This window comes from Macaca thibetana, chromosome 2 (genome assembly GCF_024542745.1).
Source record: "Macaca thibetana thibetana isolate TM-01 chromosome 2, ASM2454274v1, whole genome shotgun sequence".
In the NCBI taxonomy this organism is placed as follows: Eukaryota; Metazoa; Chordata; class Mammalia; order Primates; family Cercopithecidae; genus Macaca; species Macaca thibetana.
In genome coordinates, this window is record NC_065579.1 from 175,555,407 (window position 1) to 175,579,683 (window position 24,277).

The 24,277-nt window shown below is 40.7% G+C and overlaps 2 protein-coding genes and 1 pseudogene across 9 annotated transcripts in view; 1 reads left to right on the forward strand and 2 right to left on the reverse strand.

Annotated features, from left to right (window-relative positions):
- Positions 1-24,277, forward strand: part of CLDND1 (claudin domain containing 1) — an 871,794-nt gene that overhangs the window by 608,010 nt on the left and 239,507 nt on the right. The window lies entirely within an intron of this gene.
- The window catches only part of ST3GAL6 (ST3 beta-galactoside alpha-2,3-sialyltransferase 6), a 60,707-nt gene that overhangs the window by 3,970 nt on the left and 32,460 nt on the right, over positions 1-24,277 (reverse strand). For 4 of the 7 annotated variants that reach the window (XM_050782078.1, XM_050782080.1, XM_050782077.1 and 1 more), the window contains 7 exons: positions 22,759-22,836; positions 20,885-20,988; positions 19,835-19,898; positions 8,441-8,536; positions 5,315-5,501; positions 5,075-5,212; positions 1,266-1,418 (listed from right to left, as the gene is read on the reverse strand). In XM_050782078.1, coding sequence (XP_050638035.1) covers positions 1,266-1,418; positions 5,075-5,212; positions 5,315-5,501; positions 8,441-8,536; positions 19,835-19,898; positions 20,885-20,988; positions 22,759-22,836 — 820 coding nt within the window. Of the gene's footprint in view, positions 1-1,265; positions 1,419-5,074; positions 5,213-5,314; positions 5,502-8,440; positions 8,537-19,834; positions 19,899-20,884; positions 20,989-22,521; positions 22,592-22,758; positions 22,837-23,193; positions 23,953-24,277 lie in introns of those variants that run through there. The other 3 variants (XM_050782079.1, XM_050782082.1, XM_050782083.1) reach the window with 3 other exon arrangements.
- LOC126947775 (PDZ and LIM domain protein 1-like) lies at positions 8,588-11,299 on the reverse strand (annotated as a pseudogene). Its single transcript, XR_007723195.1, has one exon. The product of XR_007723195.1 is annotated as a PDZ and LIM domain protein 1-like (transcript).

Genomic DNA, 24,277 nt, shown 5'->3' on the forward strand with positions numbered 1-24,277 from the left:
ATTACTGTTCTATACATGAATATCTAAGTTTTCTTCCTGAGGAAGTTGTTTTAATATTCTGCTTTTTAGGTGACACTTGAAATACCACAAGTGCTACAGGAAAGTTTAGGGCCGAGGAGAAATGAGCCTAATCCAAATTCTGTTGGGGCACCTAATTCTTGAAATACTTAAGTGCTTGTCTTACGTGGTGGGGACAGAGGATGAGGATGAGGGACAAAAGACAATACTAAAATCTAACCTGATTTATGCCACTTCCTCAGCTTATAGTGGGATGATTCAAGGGGACTCATTTCATGAGATATATCCCTATACTTTATATCAAGTAATATTTCAATATTAAAAGTATACAGATAACATTTTAATCCTATCACTTGTGATGCACTACTAATTTACATTAGAATTAGAAAACTAGGAAACTCCTTCCCAGTCAAGTAAAATACAAATCCTTAGTCAGGCACAGCAGCTCATGCCTGTAATCCCAGCACATTGGGAAGCTAAGGCGGGCAGATCACATGAGGCCAGGAGTTTGAGACCAGCCGGGCCAACATGGCAAAAACTCGTCTCTACAAAAATACAAAAAAAGAAAAAAAAATTAGCCGGGCGTGGTGGAGGGGGTGCCTGTTATCCCAGCAACTAGGGAGACTGAAGCAGGAGAATCACTTGAACCTGCAGGCAAAGGTTGCAGTGAGCTGAGATTGTGCCACTGCACTCCAGCCTGGGCGAAACAGTGAGACTGTCTCAAAAAAAAAGAAAAAAAATTAAAGCAAAATTGTTAAAAAAAACAAACAAAATACAAATCCTCACTATTAATCCCTATTCAAGAGAAGTGTGATCCAGTATGAAGGTTTGTAACCTTTTTGACCATGAAGATTCTCTTGTAGGGTTAAAATATTCTAGATCATCTTGTCTACTTATAAACAACTGAGAATAATTAAGCATAGCAATGCAAGGTGAATTTGTAATATCTCAAACACAGCAGGTTGGCTGAATTTCCATAGTGCAAATATGATAGAATATCTAAGGTTCTGTACTTATATGGATTTGATGACACTTGGCAATAACCATGAGGCCCATAAATTGGGATTTGATGCTGTAGTAAAATGATCCTGTACATGAGTTCTAGTTGCAGCCCTTGGTAGCCCTGTAATCCCCATCAAGCCCTCAAAACCTGGTCCCTCAGTAATGAGTGTGAGAAGAGAAAATATGGGATTTCCATCCCTCAAGAATTAGTCCAAAGCATATGTATATTACCTAAAGTATATTACCTTATTCATCAAAGACATGGTGGCATTCCCATAGTAGTGCAAAGGACTCTTGAGGTCAGAAAAGTTGTATTTAAAACCAGCTAGGTGAACTTCGTGACATATGTAAAATGCCAATGTGATGGCAATAATTCCTGTTGTTGGGTGTTTAGGTTTCTGGGGGAGAGAACGAAAAAAAAAATTTTAAGCAAAAGGAGCTACTTGTTTGCAAAGCATATTTAGTTGGCCGAATCATATAAAACAGGGATTTCTAAACATTTAATAAGGAGAAAAATAATTAAGCTCTCATATAAGGCTCAAGCCCCAAAGAGTATGCATATATACCTTAACTCTAAAAAATATATAAACTGTGACTGAAATCTTAGGAAGTCTTTAAAATAAAATATAGCTGCGGTATTAGCCCAGAGGACAACTATCAAATGAAAGAATACTGTGAGGCTTAAGGAAGAGAATGTTGCTGTATTGTTTTAAAAAATACAAAAACATGATGAGTCAGGCCTCTTACAGCAAAAGCAAAGCCTGGGAATTTTGAACATGTATGAATTTTAAGGACAGCTTAATTTGCAAATGGATGGAATCATGATAAAAGACTTCATATAAATTCGCCTTCGAATAGCTATATTTTATACTCACCATTTAACTCTAGGGAAAGGCTAATCAAGCACTTCAATAACAAATTGTAATAGTATCTGACTAGAAAATAAATATTCCAAATGCATACATAGCAATATCACAATCTCAACTGCACCATTAGTTTTTTAGAAAGAAAAACCAAGCATCCTCTTTTCCTTGTCTTACATATATCTTGAAAACCAGTCTGACAGATATTTGACAAGAGGGTCTTGGCTTCCAGAAATTGTAATTTTCACTGAGATGGGCTTCAAAGCAAAAAATAAGATATATCGTAAGCTTTTTATATAACGCTTTCAATAAAGGGTTTCTTATAGTTCCCATTGAAATTACATATGACTTAGTATGATTTTGAGGAAAAGAAAAAAAAATCGAAGAAGCACAATCAAATCAAATCAACTCCAGGAGGCAAACTTGTCTGAAAGTGTTAACTGCCTTCAGCATAAACTTTTCTTTATCCTGTGTACCACTGTAACCTAGAAGTCATTCAGCCTCAGTGATCCCATTACTTTTTCCTTCTCCTTGCCCCTTTTAATGTCTTCTACTTCCTTTCTTCACATCTTAAGAGTCCTTCGGCCGGGCGCGGTGACTCACGCCTGTAATCCCAGCACTTTGGGAGGCGGGCGGATCACAGGGCCAGGAGATCGAGACCATCCTGGCTAACACGGTGAAACCCCGTCTCTACTAAGAATACAAAAAATCAGCCGGGCGAGGTGGCGGCGCCTGTAGTCCCAGCTACTCGGGAGGCTGAGGCAGGAGAATGGCGGGAACCCGGGAGACGGAGCTTGCAGTGATCCGAGATTGCGCCACCGCACTCCAGCCTGGGCGACAGAGGGAGACTCCGTCTCAGAAAAAAAAAAAAAAAAAAAAAAAAAAGAGTCCTTCATCCGTCTTTATAACCACTCCTTTATGTAGACCAGCTCTTCTGCAGCCATCACTCACAGAACCTATATTACCGCCTGACAAAACTCTCAGAAGAGGAATAAGCACTGCAGTCAACCTGTACCCACACCCCAGCAACAGAATAGGGCAGCAGAAAAATATGCTTATGACCCAACTCTCAAACAGGCATTAAGTATGCCCAGCAATCCAGTTACGTTTGACTAGTAAATTTCCATTCCTACTCTCCAAGATGAGAATTTATAACTTTGTATCCTCCAACAGCCCTACTCTCCTTCCTAATTTGACTATTTAATCTCTATTTTTTAAGGAAACAAAAGCAGTCAAAAGAATGACTTCATCATCCGAACTCCAAATCTACCATCTTACCTGTATCTTTACTCACATTTGCAGTGCTTATTCTCCTATAATGGATGAGATGTAACTTCAGCAACTTTTCACTAGTCTATATTTTATCCCATATCACTTCTCAACAATTTTACTTCTGTACTTATTTACTTTCTCCCCTCATCATCAGTGTTTCTTTCTGCTGAACCGCTCCCTTCAGCATATACACAGACCAAAAAAGAACAAAACACGCTTCTTCAATCCTGTATCATCTTCCAACTACTGCTTCATTTCTCTGATCCTTGTTCTAGCAAAAAGTCCACTAAAGATTTGTTGCTGCTTGCTCATGTCCCAGGTTCTCTTCAACCTAATTTAAGCAGGCTTTTTCCTTCTTTCTTGTCAATATATATCACCAATATGACCTCCACGTTTCTAAAACCAGGGTTTATTATTTACGTTCAACCTCTGGACAGCATCCGATATGGCTGACTTCTCTTGAAATACTGCATTTGGTTTCTGGGACACCATGTCCTACTGGGACTTTGATGTAGCTACAGTTTGTTCTAATGTTATCACTAAGTATGTTCAGGGTCTTCCTGTGCTTTTGGAATTAAAGATATTACCTAAAATGAAGAAGCAAGAGATGTACCTGATCATACTTCACTTAGAAAGATAGGAACTGAAAAGTCACAAAACACACATTCAGAAGCTGTCCTTTACCCTCAAAATTACTAGGAAGTCAGCTTTAAAATCAAAACACGGATGCTTTTTGACTTGAGCATTCCACTTCCAGCAGTCTATCCTACAGAAATGCGACAAATGGTCAGAAAACCCCTATAAACACATGTACTACTACATTATTTAAAGAGAAGAAAATGTTGGATATATCTGAGTGTCTATAAATAGGGGAAGAGTTAAATAAAGGGAAAAAAGAAAATAACAATACCCATGGTATAATCATAATTATACTGAACAAACAAAAAGGGTGTGTGTTTATGAATGCATAGCAAATAGTCTGGAAGCACATAAAAGGTAGAAAAAGAGATTACATGGGTTACAGAGGGAAGAGAAAAGAATGGTGACTTCCTTTTTGATTTTTAATATTATTTTCAGTGTGCAACACTAACTTATTTGTTTTCAGCATATAACACTTTTGAATTTCTTAATCACGATTTTTATCATGCTAAATATACATCATGAAAATACATGATATATATTTATTTCTTTGGATTTTTCCCTACTTTAAAAAGGGGGAAAAAACTCATTTCAACCAAGGTATCATGTTATACAGTTACTCAAGCTTCCAGGGAAAAATATATCTGCCACCGTATGGGTCTAGAGTATTGTTTTCTAGGGAAAGTAGGCAAACAGGAGTGAAAGTCAACGAGATTTCAATTTGAAGTTTCAAGAACTCTTTCAATACGGCTGTAACTGCCATTTCTTGAGAATTCAGTGCCAACATTTCCTCTGACCACAGAAATGTTTCTGGACTACTTTATTGTCCTTCCTCACCTTTCCTCTGGCTTTCCTGTGATATTTTTATCAGAGCATCTCAGACAGTTCTTTTCAGCTTGCAAAGCCATGCACTTGTCCTGAAGCCAGGCCAGCTACTCTGAGCACAAGCCTGCCCGTCAGCCCACCCAGTCAGACTCTCCTCACTGCAGAACACTGAAGACAGAGTTATGAAAGAAAAACTGTTTGAGCATGCGCAAAGAGACCCCAGGAAGGCCCTACAAGGGCAGGAAAAAACCCAACTTAAAATTATATTTCCTTGCAACATAAATGAAAAACATAAAGATAATATCCACAGATAACTACTTTCACTAACTCAGAGATGACCCTCAGAAATCATCTCATGAGATGATTTTTTTTTTTTTTTTTTGAGAGTTCCCAGGACCCTCTATCCTACCTCAGCCAGATCTGTAGTTTGAAACCATGCAGAGATAAATACATACCTGATTTTTGGGAAACACTTTTGGAAAATGAAGCAGTTCATAAGCTGCTGTTCTGATAATGAAAGGATCTAATATTCGGATTTGATAAGGTTTATAAATCAGGTTTAAGGCTGGTTTCTTCCAAAAACCATTAGTGTTCTGAAAGTAAGAATATAGAGAATAGAACAGTGTGGCTGTCTGTTTTTTAAGGAAAAAAAGCACTACAGGTAATCTGAAGGCAGAACAATTTTGCCTACTTACTATTTTGTCACCCATCAACAATTCCAACAGCCACCTTAAATCATGTGGCTTAAAAGCAGTGAGAATCACTGTCGTATTAGGGTCATTGTGAATGGGATCTGAAAAAACAGATTCTGGATAAAAAAGTCGGAAGGTTGTCCTTCTCCCAACTTCTTCTTCGTGTCCTAAAACAGGACCATTATTCATTCTGTGGATAGTAAAACATACAAGATATGTAGACCAAGTGCAGTATGTGCCATTTCCATCACAGTTCTCAGAGGTTTCAGAGTTGGACAAACATCAGCCTTTATCCTGCACTCTGAAGCCACAAAGCAACAGATCATCTTTCACACATAATGGCCAAGAAGATCATTCCTTTTCATTAAATCATTGGTTGATCAAAGGCAGAAATACTCATTTGTATTTGAAAATTAATTGTGGAGCCAATGATAATTCAGTCTTCCCTCCAGGGGAACTGAAGACTAAATTAAAAAAATGGGAACACAGAGCCCCAGGATACCAGAGTTGAAAGAGACCTTGGAGGACAAACCCCTGGAGAGAAAATTACTTGCTCAAAGCCACACAGTCATATAGCACATGGATGTGTGTGACTAACAGGTAAGAAGAATCACCTTTCAGTTGGTTTAAAGACCCATCAAAATTGTTGTACTCTGAAATCAAGTTAACAATATAAATTTGCTATATTATATTCAAGCACAACCAAATGAATGTCTATTGCTAGAGTAAACTAAAGAACCACAAAGGATCTACTGTTGAGTTTGTGTATGCTGAAAGCCAAGGTTGGACATGCACTATTTATGTACACATTATGAAGGAATGCTATAAAAAAAGAAATGCTGTTTCCAAAACAGTGTCCCCAAGGAGGATAAATACTGTTTTGCCCTTTGCCACTGACTCTATGTAATATAAGACGAACAGACTTAATAACACTTGAGATGACTTTCAAAGTATTGTACCCATGGCATTTTCCTGTAAGGGCTTCCTGTGGCTCTAAATTATCAGATTTAGACAATTATGGGTCGAGAAACCTGTGATTGCTCTAAAATTGTTTTGTAGGTAAATTATCACAGCTTCCTCAAAATGGATAGTAAACAGAAACCCTAGGCAGCTTGTAAGCCCACAAAACCCCCAATACTGCCAAACCATCCTAATGTATTGCCTCAGTATGCTAACTTTGCCATTCTTTAAACTATTCACAGCTACTCCTAACACACACACACACACACACACCCCCAGATGATGACCTTATCTCAACCTTTCACTAAAAAAATAGAGATAGAAAGGGCCGTATTTTCCCCTCACTACATCAGAGGGACTCTTGGTAGTTGTAACCACAATTCTGGCTCTCCTTTCCATTAGAAAACATTAACCACACTTGTATTCTGAACCCCCTCCCCTCTCTTTTACCAGACCGATCTCTTTCTCATTTCCACCAGTTAACCAATATGCTATAGAGCCTCCAATCTTTTCAAAAGAAGAAAGCAAAAAAAATCTCCCCTGACTGCATAACCATCTCTAACTGCCATCTGATTTCTCAACTCCTCTTTGAAGCAAAATTTTTGGACTACATTGGTTTCTCTACATTTTCATCTGTACATTCAGGTGTGCATTCTCTGCATTCCCTCTTCAACCTATTCCAGCCGAACTTCTTGCCACATCATGCCTCAAAGCCTGCTTTTTTCAGGAGTGTCAATGAGCTTCAGGTCACCAGTCCAATGGTCACCACTGTCCTTATCTTGCATGACCTCTCACCAGCACTGGGACACAGTTGGTCACTCCTGTCCTGAAACACTTTGCTCTCTTGGCTTCTGTGATCACTTTCTCCTGATTTTCTTCTTACCTCACTGGTGGATCCTCTTCATCTCCTTTACACATTCCTTTTTCTTTGCTCAACTTCTATACTTTGAGTTCTCCAAGGCTCAGTCCTCACTCTCTTCTCTCTCTCAGTCTCTCCTTGAGAAATCTCACCCAGTCCGTGGTTTAAATACAGCTTATAGGCCACACGCCATCAAGATTTTAACCTGTTTATCCAACTGCCTACTCAACTTACCCACTGCAAATCTAATAAGCATCTCAAATCTAACATGTTCATATCATGGTTTTCCTCTAAACCTGCTCCTATACCAGTCTTCCCCAACTTAATGATACCACTCTCCAGTCAATCTCCTAAGCTGAAAACACAGTAGGAAGTATCCTTGATTTCTTTATTCTCATTACTCTTCACATCTAATACCACAACAAATCCTGAAAACTCTATGTCTAAAACACATCTGCAGTCAGTCCACATCTCTTCCTCTCCTATGACAATCCTGCCCCAAGCCACCATCATATTATACCCGAATGCAGCAACCTAATTGGCCTCTTCATTTCCACCCTTGTCCCTCACCTTCCATTGTCCATGCCACAGCCAGAATATTTAAGAGATGACCAGATTGCATTGTTCCCTTGCTTAAAACCCTTAAAAAGCTTCCTGTCGTACTTAAAATCCAAGTTTCGAATCCTAGCTTACAAAGTCCTCTGCAGCCTGATCTTTGCTCACCGCTTCAGCTTCCGATTGCACCACTCTCCGCATGCCTGCTACTTTCCAGCCTCCCTGGGTTTTTGTGCTGCTCCTCTCAAACTCAGGATCATCTCCCCCTGAGGCCCTGCAGCAAACATCCTTTCTGCCTGGACTGCTCTACCATCATCTTCGTATGGCTATTGCTCCGTGGTCACTTGGGCCCTGCTTAGACGTCTCTTTCTCAAAGTGGTCACTCATTACAAAGGAGCCATTCAAAGATTCTCTATTATATCCTTTTTAAATGATGTATGGCATTGATAATTTTTATATATTTAATTACTCGTTTTCTTCCCTCCACAGGGAGCACAAACATTGCTCTTATCCACTGCTATCTCTCCTGTGGCTAGAAGCATGCTGGCATACTAAGAAACTTAACAAATATTTGCTAAATGAGTAGCCTGAAATCTAGGCCTAACTCTAGCCAACAACCAAGAGAGAAGGTTGTGCAATAAAATACACTAACGAATGGAAACATCTCCCCTTCCTTTTAAAACACAGCTGTATTAAGGTAAGAAACCATATTCTTTTGAAATAATTCTAGGGTAGCAAATAGAAAATATATTTACCTTATTATTACATCATAGGAGTCGATTTTTTCTCCTAATGTCTTATTCTTCAAAACTCCTCCATTACCAACCACCACACACTTTTTACAGGGTATGCTGTTGGACAGATGGACAAGAGAGATTGAGCCATCTTTTACAAAACTGGTTCCAAGAATCCACGCGTACTGTCAGAAACCCAGTGCCACATTCCACTTGTTGCGCAAGTAGAAAAAGAACCAACCGCGACTTAGAAGTCTAGAGCTGTATTAAAAAGATACAAGATTCAATGAGTAACATTCTACAGGAAGAGCATATCATTGTACGCAACTAGTATCAGCCCATACACGTTCTCTCATTTGATTCTCATAGCCACCTACTGAGATAAGTAAGCCTGATATTCCCATTATACAAATGAAGAAGGAGGTTCAGAAATCTATTATGTAATATTTTAAAGTCATACTCCAAAGTGGAACTAGCATGTGGATCCAGAACTTGAGACTGAAACACCCCTCCATATAGGACTCTGCATGTGTGTTTTACATTATGTAGGTCTACATTTTTTGCCAGCATCACCCACTCCTCGAATATACTACCTCTGGCTCTCTGCTGCATAAATGTGGATGGACAGTTTGGAATCTGGTGAGAAAAGTGCAGTTTTGGGTACCCTGCCCATGCTCACTTCAATTTCCCCAACATGGACTGGTCCTTGGAGCTTAACTAATACAAACTAAAAGTTCATGCAGGGTTCCTGGCAAAGAGCTTTAAAGTAGAACACAAAGGGGAACTCCATGTTGCTGGTCCATCTGTCTCCCAGCTCTTACCCCCACCCAGGCAGGCCTGGAGAAATGACAAAATAGACTGTGTCCTTGCCCTCTAGGAATAAAACTACAGAAGGGAAAGTTGTTGAGGCTGTCCTTCCAGGGCCCTCATGGCATGGAAAGTCTAAAGAGAACACGGTTTCCCTAAGACCCATGAAATCGGCAGACCAGATGAACTCAAGACCTTAAGGCTTTTAGGAAATAATGAGTAGCAAAACTGTACAAACACTGTGCAACACGGAAACATGGAGAATGCAAGAATTCAGAAACTGTTTAAAAGAGCCAAGCATTGGCTTTATCAGGTAAACAGGAAATGGTGTACACACTCCTATATTCATTAAATTTACCTTTTTTTGAGTAGTACAGTTTATCTGATTATAAGGTTGAACACTGTAACATTTAAAAAATACTTTTAGCATATTTTAATTGGAAGCTCTAGGCTCTCAAATATTAAAGAGTCATGCGTAAATCAGTGTCTACCTAATCAGTCAGAAAAATAAGCACCAGTGGCACAGGTTGGTAAGGACTTGGGGGCGGGGAGGACTATCCAGCGGATGCTCCTTCAGTGTGTGCCTGAAACCTTGCACTGTGGACACATCTCATGTCACAGTGGGTTCCAGAAGGGTCTGTTTGTTCATTTAAATTCTCTTTGTTTTCATTTTTTTATTTCTTTTTTCTGGGAGTCTACAGATTGAGCAAAAATGAAATCAATGTCAGACATATTATATTTGATTTGGTTCAAATGTGGCTGATGTCCATTTGCAGCAGAGAAGAACTGAGGGGAGGAAGGTACATAGTGTTGCCAGCAAGGGGACGCCGAACAAAAACAGTTTGCCATTCATTGTAAAAGTGGGCGAGCACCACATAGTCAGGGTGAGTCAGTTAACCAAGACAGGGGACTCAAGGTTCAATAAGCAGGGATAAAACCAAGGTAAGGGGGAAAAAAAAGGTAAGTACAGAACTTTCAAGAGACAAGGCCAGAACATTTAGAGAACAAGCTGCAGCAGAGGCTGGCTGGAGAACAGTGGTCAGTGCGGGTCTGCTGAATCACTTGGGGAACATGATGACCACATCATACCCTTAGGTGGTGTGACTTGCTCCTGGGCATGCTCTTCCCAGTAGATTCGATGGAGAAAAGAAAAAAAAAAAAAAAAGCCCTTCTCTTTTGGGTGAATGCCACAATCAGTGCACACGTAACTTTCAGGGAGGGGATGATGGTCTCCACAGCTTTACAAACACGCCTACAATGCCAGGACCGCATTTGTCACACACGGGCACATTCTGAGCATTTCCAATTGACGCAGCCACTTCGGGGTCGGGAATCTTAACACTTCTGAATCATGAGGGTTGCTGAGATGCCTTTTTATCTCAGACTCCAGGATTTCCTGCAAAATCAGGAAAGAGGTGGACTGTTTCAGGGGTTCGTTCAACTCCTGTTTCTCCTGAAGCATCTTGTAAATTTCAGATTCTTCGTTGATGATGAGGCCACTTGGAGGCTGAACATGAGCTATGGGCACGCCATTGGCCTCCTCCCTGCTGGCAGCAGTTTTTGAAATACCAGCAGTATGTTATCTCAAGGTGTTGTTAAAGTTGGAGATGTTTTCAGAAGAAGAGAGGCCAGCCGGGTTGCTGTACTGGTTTGGATGACCCCAGGGAAAGTGCTGGAAGCAGGAGAGGCAGTAAACAGCACAGTATTTGGATTGCAGGCACTTCCTATGTGCAGGACCTCCTGGGGTTCAGAGTGTAAATTCATCTTGTATGGATGACACTTCCTTTCCTCCGTCACCAGAAGAGACTAGATTTTATATTCAGATCTGGCTACTGTGACAGTCATGTTGTCTGTGTAGCCTTTGATTTTTTTCTGAGCTTCCAAGTGCATCATATTGCTGATATTTTCCCTATCAATGGCTGCAATTACATCTTTCATACATCAATTAGCTATAGCAGCCTTGCTTCTGAAAGTGACTGGGAAACAGCTGAGAGGCTGCTGGAGGTCCTTGCTGTCCAGCAGGCGGAAGCCTCATGGTCCTGGGCTCTCTGTTTCTAAATAAGAAAGTAACATAACTCTAGATGCTTTTACAAGCAAGTTTGACCTCAATCCCTACTCTAGAAAGCCAACTTTATCAAAGGCTCTCTGCTGTGGGGCCATGTAGTATGGCTGAGATGGGAGCTGCTGAATATTCAAAACCCTTTCCTCTCAGGGTATTATTGCCATTATCCTCCCCAAATCATCCCATGAATGCGCCATAACAGGGGGCAATTCTCACGCTCTCAGCTTGCTTGCCCTTTCCGTAACCTCAGGGTCAGTTCAATTCAGATCAGAGGCTACACCTCCTAAAGCTGGCTCCATCTCCACTAGGAATGCTACGCAAGGCTGGGCACTGGGGAAGGCATGGCTAAGAACAGACAGGATCGAAATAACAACTGTTCCCATGAGATAACCTGCGTAGGAGTAGAGGGTGAGTATCTATAGATGGTATCTAGTCTAATCCTCTCCCTCCGATGAAGGCTGTAGGCCAATCTTCTGTCAAGACAAGGGGCTGCCTTGCCATGGGCCCAGGTGCCTCCCTGCATCCATGCTGGCCTGGAGTTCCCAGTCTGACACTGGGCTACCTGACTCCAACTACACAGAATATGCAGGGGCAAAGGTCAACAAGCCACCAGCATACCACCAGGGCTCCTATCCTTACAAAAGACTCCTGATCCACAAGCCAAATCTCTAAAGTTGACCCCGGAAATGTTACTCAGCTCAGTCTATTTATATATATATATATATATATATATATATATATATATATATATATATATATATATATATACTTTAAGTTCGGGGATACATGTGCAGAACGTGCAGGTTTGTTACATTAGTATACACGTGCCATGGTGGTTTGCTGCACCCATCAACACGTCATCTACATTAGGTATTTCTCCTAATGCTATCCCTCCCCTAGTCCCCAACCCCGCGACAGGCCCCACTGTGTGCTGTTTCCCTCCCTGTGTACATGTGTTCTCATTGTTCACCTCCCACTTATGAGTGAGAACAGGCAGTGTTTGGTTTTCTGTTCTTGTGTTAGTTGGCTGAGAATGATGGTTTCCAGCTTCATCCATGTCCCTGCAAAGGACATGAACTCATTCTTTTTTATGGCTGCATAACATTCCATGTTGTCTATGTGCCGCATTTTCTTTATTCAGTCTGTCATTGATGGGCATTTGGGTTGGTTCCAAGTCTTTGCTATTGTGAATAGTGCTGTAATAAACATATGCGTGCATGTGTCTTTATAGTATAATGATTTATAATCTTTTGGGTACATACCCAGTAATGGGATTGTCACAGCTCAGTCTTAGACGTGGTCAGTTCTATAACATTGCTCAACAATGAACTGATAGCTTAGATCTTAGTGCTCACAGAAGTTCCATTCTATCACACTGAGATACAGATGGTCATCAAGCCCTAGATAATGCATGGCCCAAAGAGCATCACGGTAAGAGTAGCCACCATCTGTCATATACATGTGCCATGTCACTGGTCATCACTCAGACTCAAGGTCCTGGACCGCCTCCCACATACCCTACAAGCCAAGAAAAAAGAGGAGTCTAGGGGTTTCGGGCAGATCTCTTCTGCAGGGCAATTCCTCACACTCAGCCTCTCCTACTTATGGTCCCAGCAGTTCAAGGACTTTTAAAAAACAGGAAGAAATAACATAGACATTGCCTCATTCAGAACGCCCATTCCAAAGATTCTTTACAGCTCTACTTCACCATATTTTTAGGAGTTTCACTTTCTTTTTTTTTTTTTTCCTCTCAGCTTATAGGGGACAAGCAGAAAGAGAGAAGGGCCTTTACTACAGGAAATCATACCAATGCTTTTGAAAGGAAACCTTATCAATGAAAGTCCACCTTTCCTCCTGGTCAAGGATACTGCAAAGATTTACGCATTTTTCTGAGAATCATGTAGAAACTCTTTTGAGGGCATCTCTAGGACTAGTCTTTGGCAATAACATCTTATCTACAGCTAGTATTCATAGCACCACCACGGCTCTGGGAAGTATGGAATGGTACAGATCAGCTGTCTGAATCACACTCCTCATTACTCACTGCTTCCCTCGCTCCCTAGCAAGTACCCCACACTCTGAAAGGACTGATTCATTCTCTCCTTGACTTCATCCATTTGGCTTGTGATCCTGGCTTCCTCTGCCTTTTTATATGTGGAACAATGACTTTCAGTGTCCTTTGGGTGACTGTAAAACTTCACATATTTAATTAACATAACTTTCATGTAGAAATAGCTGCAGTAAATTGTGAGTCCCTAGAGGAAAGAATAGTATCATTTATATCTCTGTATGGTCCCATCTAAAACACTTCCTGATCCACAGGCTGTGCATGTTACAATTCAGTTTGGTTGTTACATTAAGTACACGGAGGTTATTTCCCTACTTTGTGTCTGGAGAAGCAATTACCTTTAACTCCTCCAACCACCCTGGAAACAAGCAGGGAAATGCATATGCTCTAAACTGCTTACCCAGAAAACAAAATAATTCCAGGGTTCCTGAACCTGTTAATGGAAAATCTGGAAAGCTGCTAAAGCAGTGGTAGTAAGAGATTACACTTCCCCCAGGTGAAAGGCGTGTTTCTCATAAAGTCAGGCAAAAGCCGGAAGAGTCATTACCTTATGCAGAGGGGAACATCAAACACAATCAATATAGAGCAAGCAAACGTGAGTTGCCCATTTCAAATGATCTATGATGTGTTTTCTTTTACAAATGCTTTTTGACATGCATTTTTCGTTCAATACCATCATGTACATTAAAACACATGACTCTACCTTCAGTGTAACAGTCTATGGCAAATCATGCTGGTCACATTCCCAACACCCATTACCCCATGTGCCTTGCTAGCAGATCCCTGCTTTCCTAAGCCTACAATAGTGAGCTCATTGCCTCTGCCAATGTTTCGTCTAGACATAGCCATGTGACCCATCCCTGGGCAATAAGATATTAGGGAAGTCTATTAGGTGCTTTTGGAAGAGATTCTGCTGCTGCCAAAAGAATCATGTGAACAGGATACTGCGTTACTCACTTCTTCCTTTCTGCTTAGACATTGACATGTGATAACAAAAAGAGCAGCTACACATCAGAGAAAAAGACAGCCACAGAAAAACTACCCTGGAGCCTTGACATTACTGAGCTACTAATTCAATCCCCCAACCAGGGCCACTCCAAACATATGTGCAAGTTGTACACAGTCCAATGTCAGCACCATTCAGATAACTATATGAATGAATCGGTCCTCCCTGGAGTTGTGCAATCCACAGTCTGTACAGCCATAAGCAGCCCCACACCGCAAGCTGGAACCACAAATATGCAGACCTGAATCCACATGTCTATGCAATACAGGAGATAATAAATGTCCACTTAGTTTAAATCACTCCTAGTGAAGACTATTACTTGCAGCCAGAAGATCCTCAAACTACACAAGGAACTGTAGTTGGAGACCTGGTTGCTAGTTCTGGCTCCTGCGCTTAGCACCTCTTAGGACCTTGGTCTAGTAACCTGACCTCTCTGATCTCAGTTTGCTGTTATGTGAAGTAAGGAAATCACTTACATCTTGTATGTTACTCTCTGATGGAAGTGACCACTTTCTTCGACAAAAGTACTGAGACTTCTGTATCTTTACCCAACATCTGACCACAGAAGATGCTAGAAAGCAGGCAGGGGCTGCTTCTGCATATTCACCACATATGATTCACTCTGTTGATGCAGAATCACAACTTCCCCTCATCCTCAACTGGCTAAAACTCCTGCAATGTAAAGAAACTCTGCAAAACGGCAGAATGTCTAAAGCAGGGATGCAGATATTGATATTCCTTATAGAGTGAGGACTCTTTTTAATAAATACACCACTCATGTCTAATTGTTTTTTCAGTTTTCTAAGGGCATGCTCCCAGCCTGGCTGGTGGCCAGTCTACCCCCGCTTTGCTGATGCTGACAGAATGGCTGCTGCTTGAGAGAGCAACCAAGCAGCTTTTACAAGTCCTTGTCCATGTAGCAGGCAACTGACTTGACACAGGTGCTGTTGTTAGGTAAGATATTTATGTGTAGTTACTATATAACCACCTGTGCTGCAGGACTCAAGCATTCTTCACAAAACTTGGCATGCTTTCAGAAGGCAATGGTGGTGGTTGGGGAGGGGGAGCTTGTCTGTGCATTTTAAGTGGGAGCTGAGATGTGATAATTTAGGGTTGCTGCTGTTTCTAGCTGTGTGAGGATGCACTTCCACTGGGGAGAAAGCAATAATCCTTAGGGCTAGGGGCAGACTGGTGCTAAGGAGCTACATGGCCAGCCAGGAAGGATTAGGGTCTTGGAATATGGGCACATTTTTAGTATTCCTTTTCTGTGTTGCAGTTCTCTTTAAAAATCCTCAGTCTTCAGTGAAGTTTGTTAAACTTAGTCGTCTTATGTTGGCTGTGCTTTGGAGAATAAAGAGAAGAGCCTGTGTCCATGAGAAATCAGCAGCAGCAGCAGATAAAAAAGATGCACTGAGATTGGTTGTTAGACAGCAGGGTCATATATTTGACTTCAGAATCCTGAAAGTGACCAGGCACAAAAACAGATGGGGACGAGGGAAATGATGCAGAATATTGGTAAAGACAGCTATTTGTTCCCCAATAATCTTGTTTCCTTCATCTGTTAAAATCACGTTTGTTTTTGAAGGTGAGCACACACTCACCTGGAATACACACTACATTTTCCGGTCCACATTCCAGCTAGGGGTGGCCTTGTGATGGAGTCCTATCCAATGGGATGCAAACAGTGGTTGCTAGTCAATGTTTAACAATCAGTTCTGGGGGAGGGGGAGGAGTATGAATGGGTAAAGCCCTGATTTGTAATGTTTGCCAATTCCCATGGTACGAATACTCTCACCTTGGGTATTTCAAGCTTTCACCCTGATGGCACTAAACATGGAGCTGAATAGGAAGAGATACAGCTCTCACAAGTTGGCACCAACTGGTTCCAGCACATCGTTGCACGTAAGGAAGTGTTATATATGATTTCTGGGAGATGTCCTTAAAGAAGAAGGCATGTCTCAAAGGGTTGGGGTATGCCCTTCGCCCTTTCCTCCTGCTGGCTGGCAGGGAGGTCGGCGTGATTGGTGGAACTCCAGCCATCATACCGGACCAGAAGGAACAAGTCACATGTTTAGGAATGGTGGCGTCAAGGCAGAGAAGCAGCCTTGGTCCCTGATGCTCACCGAACCAGCCCCGGAAAGTTCACCTGCAGAGTTCATTTACACGAAAACTGAACAAAAAGAACACTTCCTTCTTACAATCACAACTGATTATTTTGAGTTTTCCCTTTCACAGTGGAATCTATCCCGACTGAGGGCATCATACATGCTGGACAAGATATCTGACAAAACTACAACTTATATCTGGTAGAATCTTAAAGGATTCAGATTTGAAACAACAACAACAAAAACAACATCTGAGCCTTTCTAGAAGGGACAGAGAGGATGGAAGGAGAATAAAAAGTAAGGGAAAAAAAAAAAGTGCTTATTAGCTGTTACAACTCAAAATATATCAAGCACCTCCCAGAGCACAGGTAGGAAAAAAATAAGCACAGAGCAAGGTCAGCAATTATATAAATATCAGTAAAGAAAGCAGAAAAAGGAGGAAAGTAACTGGAAAGTAATCCGTCTCTACCTCAGCTCCTCCTCTCTGACCTACAGACCCATGATGAAGGACAAGCCAGCCTAAATATTAATACCTTCCTCCTTGGACGTGTGGACCCAGCTCACCAATCCACAAGCCAGGGGCTCAGGGAGGACTCTCCTGCCAAGGGCAGTCTAAATTCTCTGCCTGAGAAAGAAAGACTGTTCTCAGACATCTTCCGTCTAGAGCGTTATTCCCAGGCTGAGAAGACAAATGAGGAACTTAAGGTCACTTGGGAACGAAGTTGACTCAGAGGCAGCATTCAGGCAATTCAGTCCATTCTGCTTTTCTGGAGTTTAAATGTATGGCTCAGGCACAGCCTGGCTTGTTTTCTTCTATGTGTTGTACACTGGGCACATGATAAAGGCAGAATGACTCACTTAAAATATAGGCAAAATGTAACAGGTGAACCCCTCTGAAAAGCGCTATGCAAATAGAAGATAATAGTGTCATAAATATATTCCTATCTATTTTCGAAATACTCTAAGGTTTGCCCAGGTCAAACACGCAACTCAGCAATGCTAACTGAACATCTGTGATGTTACAAAACATGTGTCACTGTGCTCCCTCTGTGGGGATCCTACGGGGATATTTGTCATTCACTCTTTATCTAGAGTCTTTGACTATACATTTACTTCCCTTCAGACTCTTGGCAACTTCAGACTATTAGGACTTCTGCAGTCAGCATGATTTTCAGTCCCTCCTCACCAACTACACCCTACTTCTCTCCCAACAAAGGTAATGCTAAGAAATGAACTTAGCATGATGGTGGGGAGTGGGGAGATTCTGGTTACAGGAGACAAGCGGCAGGAAACAGCAAGACCAAGTCAGCAAGAAGAGAAAAATTAGCCTGATGGAGGCATACACAAACAGATGAACACCTGTGGGACAAGGGGCTGTAAAAGCAGCTAAACAAAGCACAGTCCAGTTCTTAGATAAAAACTAGTCAAGAACAAAACTTCTAGTCATATATCCTCCAGAATCCTGACAGTAGCTTGCATTTAGAGTCAAGCATCTTTACAAATATTTGCAGATAATTGCTGCAAACATTTAAGGACTCACAATTATCGCTCTGTTTTTTGTTTTTTGTTTTTTGTTTTTTTGAGACAAAGTCTCACTCTGCCACCCAAGCTGGAGTACAGTGGTGGATCTCAGCTCACTGCAACCTCCACCTCCCCGGTTCAAGCGATTCTCCTGCCTCAGCCTCCCAGGTGGCTGAGACTACAGGCATGCGCCACCATGCCCAGCTAATTTTTGTATTTTTAGTTGAGACTGGGTTTCACTGTGTTGGCCAGGCTGGTCTTGAACTCCTGACCTCATGATCTGCCCGCCTCAGCCTCCCAAAGTGCTGGGGAATTTCTGCCATCAGCCACAACATCGAGCCACCTTTATTACTCTTAACTCAGACATCCAGGCACTGGAGTTAGAACTATCTAGGTTTACATCCTGGGCCTGGCATTTACCAAGTGTAACAAACTGTGTGCCTAGCCTCAGTTTCTCCAGAAACTTACAGAATTAGAGAGAATCAACATAAAGCACATATATGAAAGGTCTGCAAAAAACAATATTCTACAAATCAGAGCTATACAAATTTGGGGGTTGAAAAAATTTATGGTTGCTGTTGATATGCAATCAAAATTAAAATTGATTAGGTTGATGGCATAGTTTGAAATTATAAAAAACTGAAATGAACCAAAACATATTACACAAATACACACTTCAAACATCTTGGTCTCCAAATGAGATAATGAGATAAACCTGGACAAAATCTAATGCTGCTCTTACAGTAAACTCTATCTCCACTTTCAGACCTCCATCCACTACCCCCACTCTCTGCCTATTCTCTTGGGCAAGAGGGTAATTTCTGTCATTTTCCTTTTTAATGGAGGCCTGACATCTGTAGATTACCCATATTATCACACTGGCACCCTGGCCAAATTCTAAAGTGTGGCTTGAAACTTTGTGAAATAAACCTACCTCTGTGAAATAAGCCCAACAGTGAAGAAGCCTATTTTTGGCAATTCAATTTATATGGGGTTAATTTAATGACAAAATTGTCTAAAAGCTAAATTACTTTTGTAGTCAGAAAACATCAAAGCAAGTATATTTGTCCTTCAAATATAATTCTGATTTAAAAAGCAGAGAGCTGCTTCCAAAATCTAATAATCTCCTTAACAAGTGAAACAGAAAGAATCTCATCAGTAGTTTGGAGGATACATGGCAAAGTATGGGAAACATACTTTGTAAAGGGAGGCCATGAGCTGATTAGCAGGGGGTGAACTAATTCTTTTTTTTTTTTTTTTTTTTGAGACGGAGTCTCGCTCTGTCGCCCAGGCTGGAGTGCAGTGGCCGGATCTCAGCTCACTGCAAGCTCCGCCTCCCGGGTTTACGCCATTCTCCTGCCTCAGCCTCCCGAGTAGCTGGGACTACAGGCGCCCGCCACCTCGCCCGGCTAGTTTTTTTTTTTGTATTTTTAGTAGAGACGGGGTTTCACCATGTTAGCCAGGATGGTCTCGATCTCCTGACCTTGTGATCCGCCCGTCTCGGCCTCCCAAAGTGCTGGGATTACAGGCTTGAGCCACCGCGCCCGGCCAACTAATTCTTAAGTAGGAACAACTTAGAAAAAAATGAATGTAGGTTGAAAATGTCCTGATTTAGGACCAGTGTCGATCATCATCAAGACTCTGCAAACTTTTGAGCCAACCAGTTACACAGCATCTAAATTAATTTTGTAGTTTTTAAAGTGTCAAGTTACTACTAGAAATTTTGGTTATACACAAAAGCTATGAAATTTTCCTGAGTAAATACACCTTACATTTCTGGGATATATATTTTGAACCAGTTTAGCTGAAGCTAAAAGCCAGACTAGAAGCAAGGAAATAAACTCACTTGTCAAACTCATCAAAGAGATCACAACTCTGCAGTTTTGAAAGAGCAAGTCGAAAATATTCCGCTAGAAAACAAATGGAGTGTTATGAATAAAAGGATAATTGTGTCTTTTTAGTACTTAGTAAACCACCTTACTCCCTCCCCCACAAACCCATTTCCAACCAGCATAGCCTCATTGATTTATTCTGTGAAAAATCAATGACACAACTGCAATTAGCCAGCACTACTCCCATTCAAAATGGTAAATGTTCTAAAGACACTTTCCAAAACCTCCCCAAACACAACACATTTAATCTGAAAAACAATCAGGTAATTTTAAAATAGCACATGATTCTGAAATTGAGGTTAGAATAGAAATAGTAAGTTTAACCCAATTAAATTCTCAAATTCTCTGCAAAATAGTTTTAAAATACAAAATAAAACAAAAAATACAACCCCCACCCTCACAGGATCAGCTGAATAAGCAAAATCTGACTCACAATGTTGTAGGCTTATCACCTTGGGCTTTTATGATCCCTCAAAAATGTAGAACTTAATGCTATATAGGGCCAATCACTTATCAACAAGCAGAAGGGGAAGTGTTTTATCATTAGAAGATGGAATCATTATCTCTTAACAAAAATAAAATATCCACTGGTTAAATTAAAAGACTGCTTAAGGAGATAAGAAATGCCGATGAAATAAAACTCACAGGTAAAAAGAAGCCATGGGAAGCTAGGAAGGAAGCTAACCCTCAGGTTTTCCTGCTAATTCTAAATCAGAATGAAGTTAAGGCACCAGAACTCACATGGATACATGCTGGCAGAGCAAATGTAAAAAGTCGTTTCTCAACAACAACAACAACAAATCCGCCCCTGTTATCCTTTGGTTATCTACTGCCTCAAAAGGAGTGGGAATTTATATTTTAAAATATAATTCATTTCATTTCATCCCAAAATCATATCCCTTGGAAATCATTAGGAAGCAGAAAGAATAAAATTATATTAACATGCCATTCTCATCAAACACCAGTCAAATTTAACAGAACCAGGTAAGAATACTACTACTGACCTGATGTTCTCATCCCATAGGGCAAATCAAACTTATCGCTACCATACAAGGAAGCAATCTTTCTAAAATCAGCTGCACACAGAAAAGGGTGAAACTGATGAAACCTGGAAGGAAAAGATAAAGAATGATTTTGCCAAATACCTACTATATTTGCAAGCTTTTAAAATCAAAACTAAAAATAACTCTAGCATAGAATTCATATCGTTATACTGGCTATATGAAAAATGTATAGAATGGGGTATTCAATGGAACTACACAACTGAAATGAAAACACTTTGCAGCTACTAAGATGAAAATGATGTTACAACTCAGGAAGTAAAAATAAAACTTAAAAACAAACCAACAGCAAGTGATAAAATAACAGCCATACATAGGAAAAAGCAAAGTAATATTATAAAAGTACTGATGCTAAGCTATTTCTAAATTTAAAAGTACCATATATGTGAAGTTGTGTCAGCTGTGACAAGTCTGGGGTCACTAACCCATAAATGACAAAGCTGAAATCCACACCCAAGCCTAATTATAAAGAAAGATGTTCTCTTTATAACACTGAAGATAAAAGGTCCAGGTTTCCCAGAAGAGCTTCTCCAAATTGCTGCTGGCCTTTCTGTTTCTGAGAAAGTGGCCTCAAGTACACTCTAGGGGACTGCTGTCAAAGAATACTCTCCACATGACAAACACAAATCTACTTGTCACTTACACTGTAGGCTTATATACCTGCTGGATAATCTTGCATAAATACCTTAAACCTTTTGGGTTTTCTCAGAAAGGAAAAGATTATCTTTTTTGACTAAAGTTAGGGAGTACCTTAATTCTAGAGTAGCATTTTAACCTGTGGTCTGCAACCCATATGTGGCTCATCAAATCAATTTTGTGAGTCATGATCAGCATCTTTTTAAAAAGTGAATGGGACAGAACACAGTATATCTGGAGTAGTAAAGGTAAAAATTCTTTTTTTTCTTATTATAAATATGTGTTTGCACTATGTCCCAAGTAAAATGTATTTCTTCCTGTGAGTCATGTTCAAAAAAGTTTTAAAACACTATTCCAGTTTTGTAGTGGTCCTCACTGGACGCACACCTAGAAAGACTACAAGCAGCCATAGCACACTTGGAATCATATACAAAAAAGTCTTATGTATTTGCAGTTTCCCGGAGAGTTGATTGATTTTAAAGGGATCTGTAGCCCCAAAGAGTTAAAAATCAGTAATAAAAGACAATAGGGAAAAAATGAATTCTTAATGCTTCATAGAAAAAATGCTGAACAGATTGTGCCTGTTTTACCCAATTAAACATGCCTAGAACAGACTTTTATTTCTTGTTATCTAGAGCATTTTGACCAGCAATCTGTCAAAGTCAAGGTGACAGAGGAAAAAAACATTTGTGAATAGAAAAGTAAATTCTTTACAAAGCCCAAGAGCCACAATCAACAATCATTATTTGCACTCTATGTAGTTCATTAAAAGTTAATAAAAGGGAAAATTTCTACTCAAAAAGTTTAACCTAGAGGCAAGGAAGGAGAAGCCACAAAATAATAAGGATGGAAAATAACATGGGAGCAACCAGGGGGAAAAATGAAACCCTAAAGAACAATTCGCTTTTTTATAGTCAAACACAAACAGACCTCTCTAGCCTCACCTGTGTGAAAAGAATACTGGTTTGATTGAGTTCCTCAATGCCTTTTCTTAAAATATATGCAGAGTTCTGACTAAAAGCACAAAAAGAGACAGGATATTCAAGCTCTTCCTTAAATATGGGCTGTCCACTTTATACTGCTAAGATTTGCATTAAAAAAAAATAAACAAGTGTGGAAAATGATTACAAACACATTTGGAATATTTTGTATGCCACAGGTTTTTTTTGGTATATTTTTACCTCAGCAGAGAGGCAAAAGCTGGCTTTGATAAACAAGGCTGGATCTTATTTCTCCGTTTCATTTCCACAGGTGCCACCCTATGAGACAAAAATAACATCAGTCAGAAACCAGAACCAGGCACCCTGCCCAAAGGGAAGCAAATAACCTGGGAACTCATTCATGCCACCACTGAGAGGTTCTCTGGCAGCAAACAAAAATACTCCCTGCACCCCTTGAGGTGTGCCAGTACCTTCTCCAAGCCCTACGAACACCTGAGATTCATGGAGGTAAGGCAAGGGAGGGTGGAAAGGCTGAGGTGATTAGCAACCCATAAGTGATTCCAAGAGCAATGATTCAAAGGACCTTCAGAGAAGGGCCAGGATTACTGCATTGTAGAAGCTGCAACCAGGCTCACTTTTTAGAAGTCCCTGAAAGCTGGAGAAACCCAAACTCACCCCAACGGCACGTGGCTATTTACTCCTCCTGCCACATCTGCTGGTGCACACCGGCAGCAAACACCACAGGAACACCTGACCTGAGCAGGTTCCACAGACCCTTGCCTTGGGATCCGGGGGACTCTACAAATAACACTATCGAGAGTCATTTCTAACTGTCCTCTATTCTTGGCATAGGTTAGCCCTTGTGTGCTCCTGAATGGAATACTTGTCTCCACAGTTTAAAAGGGTATTGTGAAACATGACGGAGCACAACAAGGAAAACAAATGAAAGGGGTGGTGGATGGCAGGATCCAGACTTAGCCGGGAAAGAGGAAAACAGCTTAATACAAAAACTTATTAATGATCATCAATTATGTGAAGAATTAGTATTTAAAAACTAATCAATTTTCTTCTATAATCAGCAGAATTCAAAATGAAGGAAATACCCTAAACCCTTCATGGACAGACACAATTTTCCATTTTTGTGGGTACCAAAATCCCTATAGTTAGAACTGCTCGGTTTCTGAACAATGAGGCTAGTAAACTCTTTACGCAGGAAAACATCTTTTGTGAATACCACAATGGCAAGGGCTCCTTGATTTAAACATAAGGAAGATACATAAATATGGTAGACTAGCATACTAGACCAAGAAATCTCAATTATATTTGGAGGATAACATGAAGATATTGATTTCTAAAGTCATTAAAACATAGAAAACAATTTTAGGATATCGTGAAGACAACCTTTGGGTGACCTTTTTTTTTTTTGAGAAAGAATCTCACTCTGTCGCCCAGGCTGGAGTGCAGTGGCACAGTCTTGGCTCACTGCAACCTCCACCTCCTGGGTTCAAGCAATTCTCTGCCTCAGCCTCCCAAGTAGCTGAGATTACAGGCATCCACCACCACGCCCAGCTAATTTTTTGTATTTTTAGTAGAGACGGGGTTTCACCATCTTGGCCAGGCTGGTCTTGAACTCCTGACCCACCTCGGCCTCCCAAAGTGCTGGGATTACAGGTGTGAGCCACCGCGCCCAACCTTGGGTGACTTTTTAAAAGAAAAACACAATTGTCTGTCTTAAATCATTTTTAAGGAAGCAAGTTCA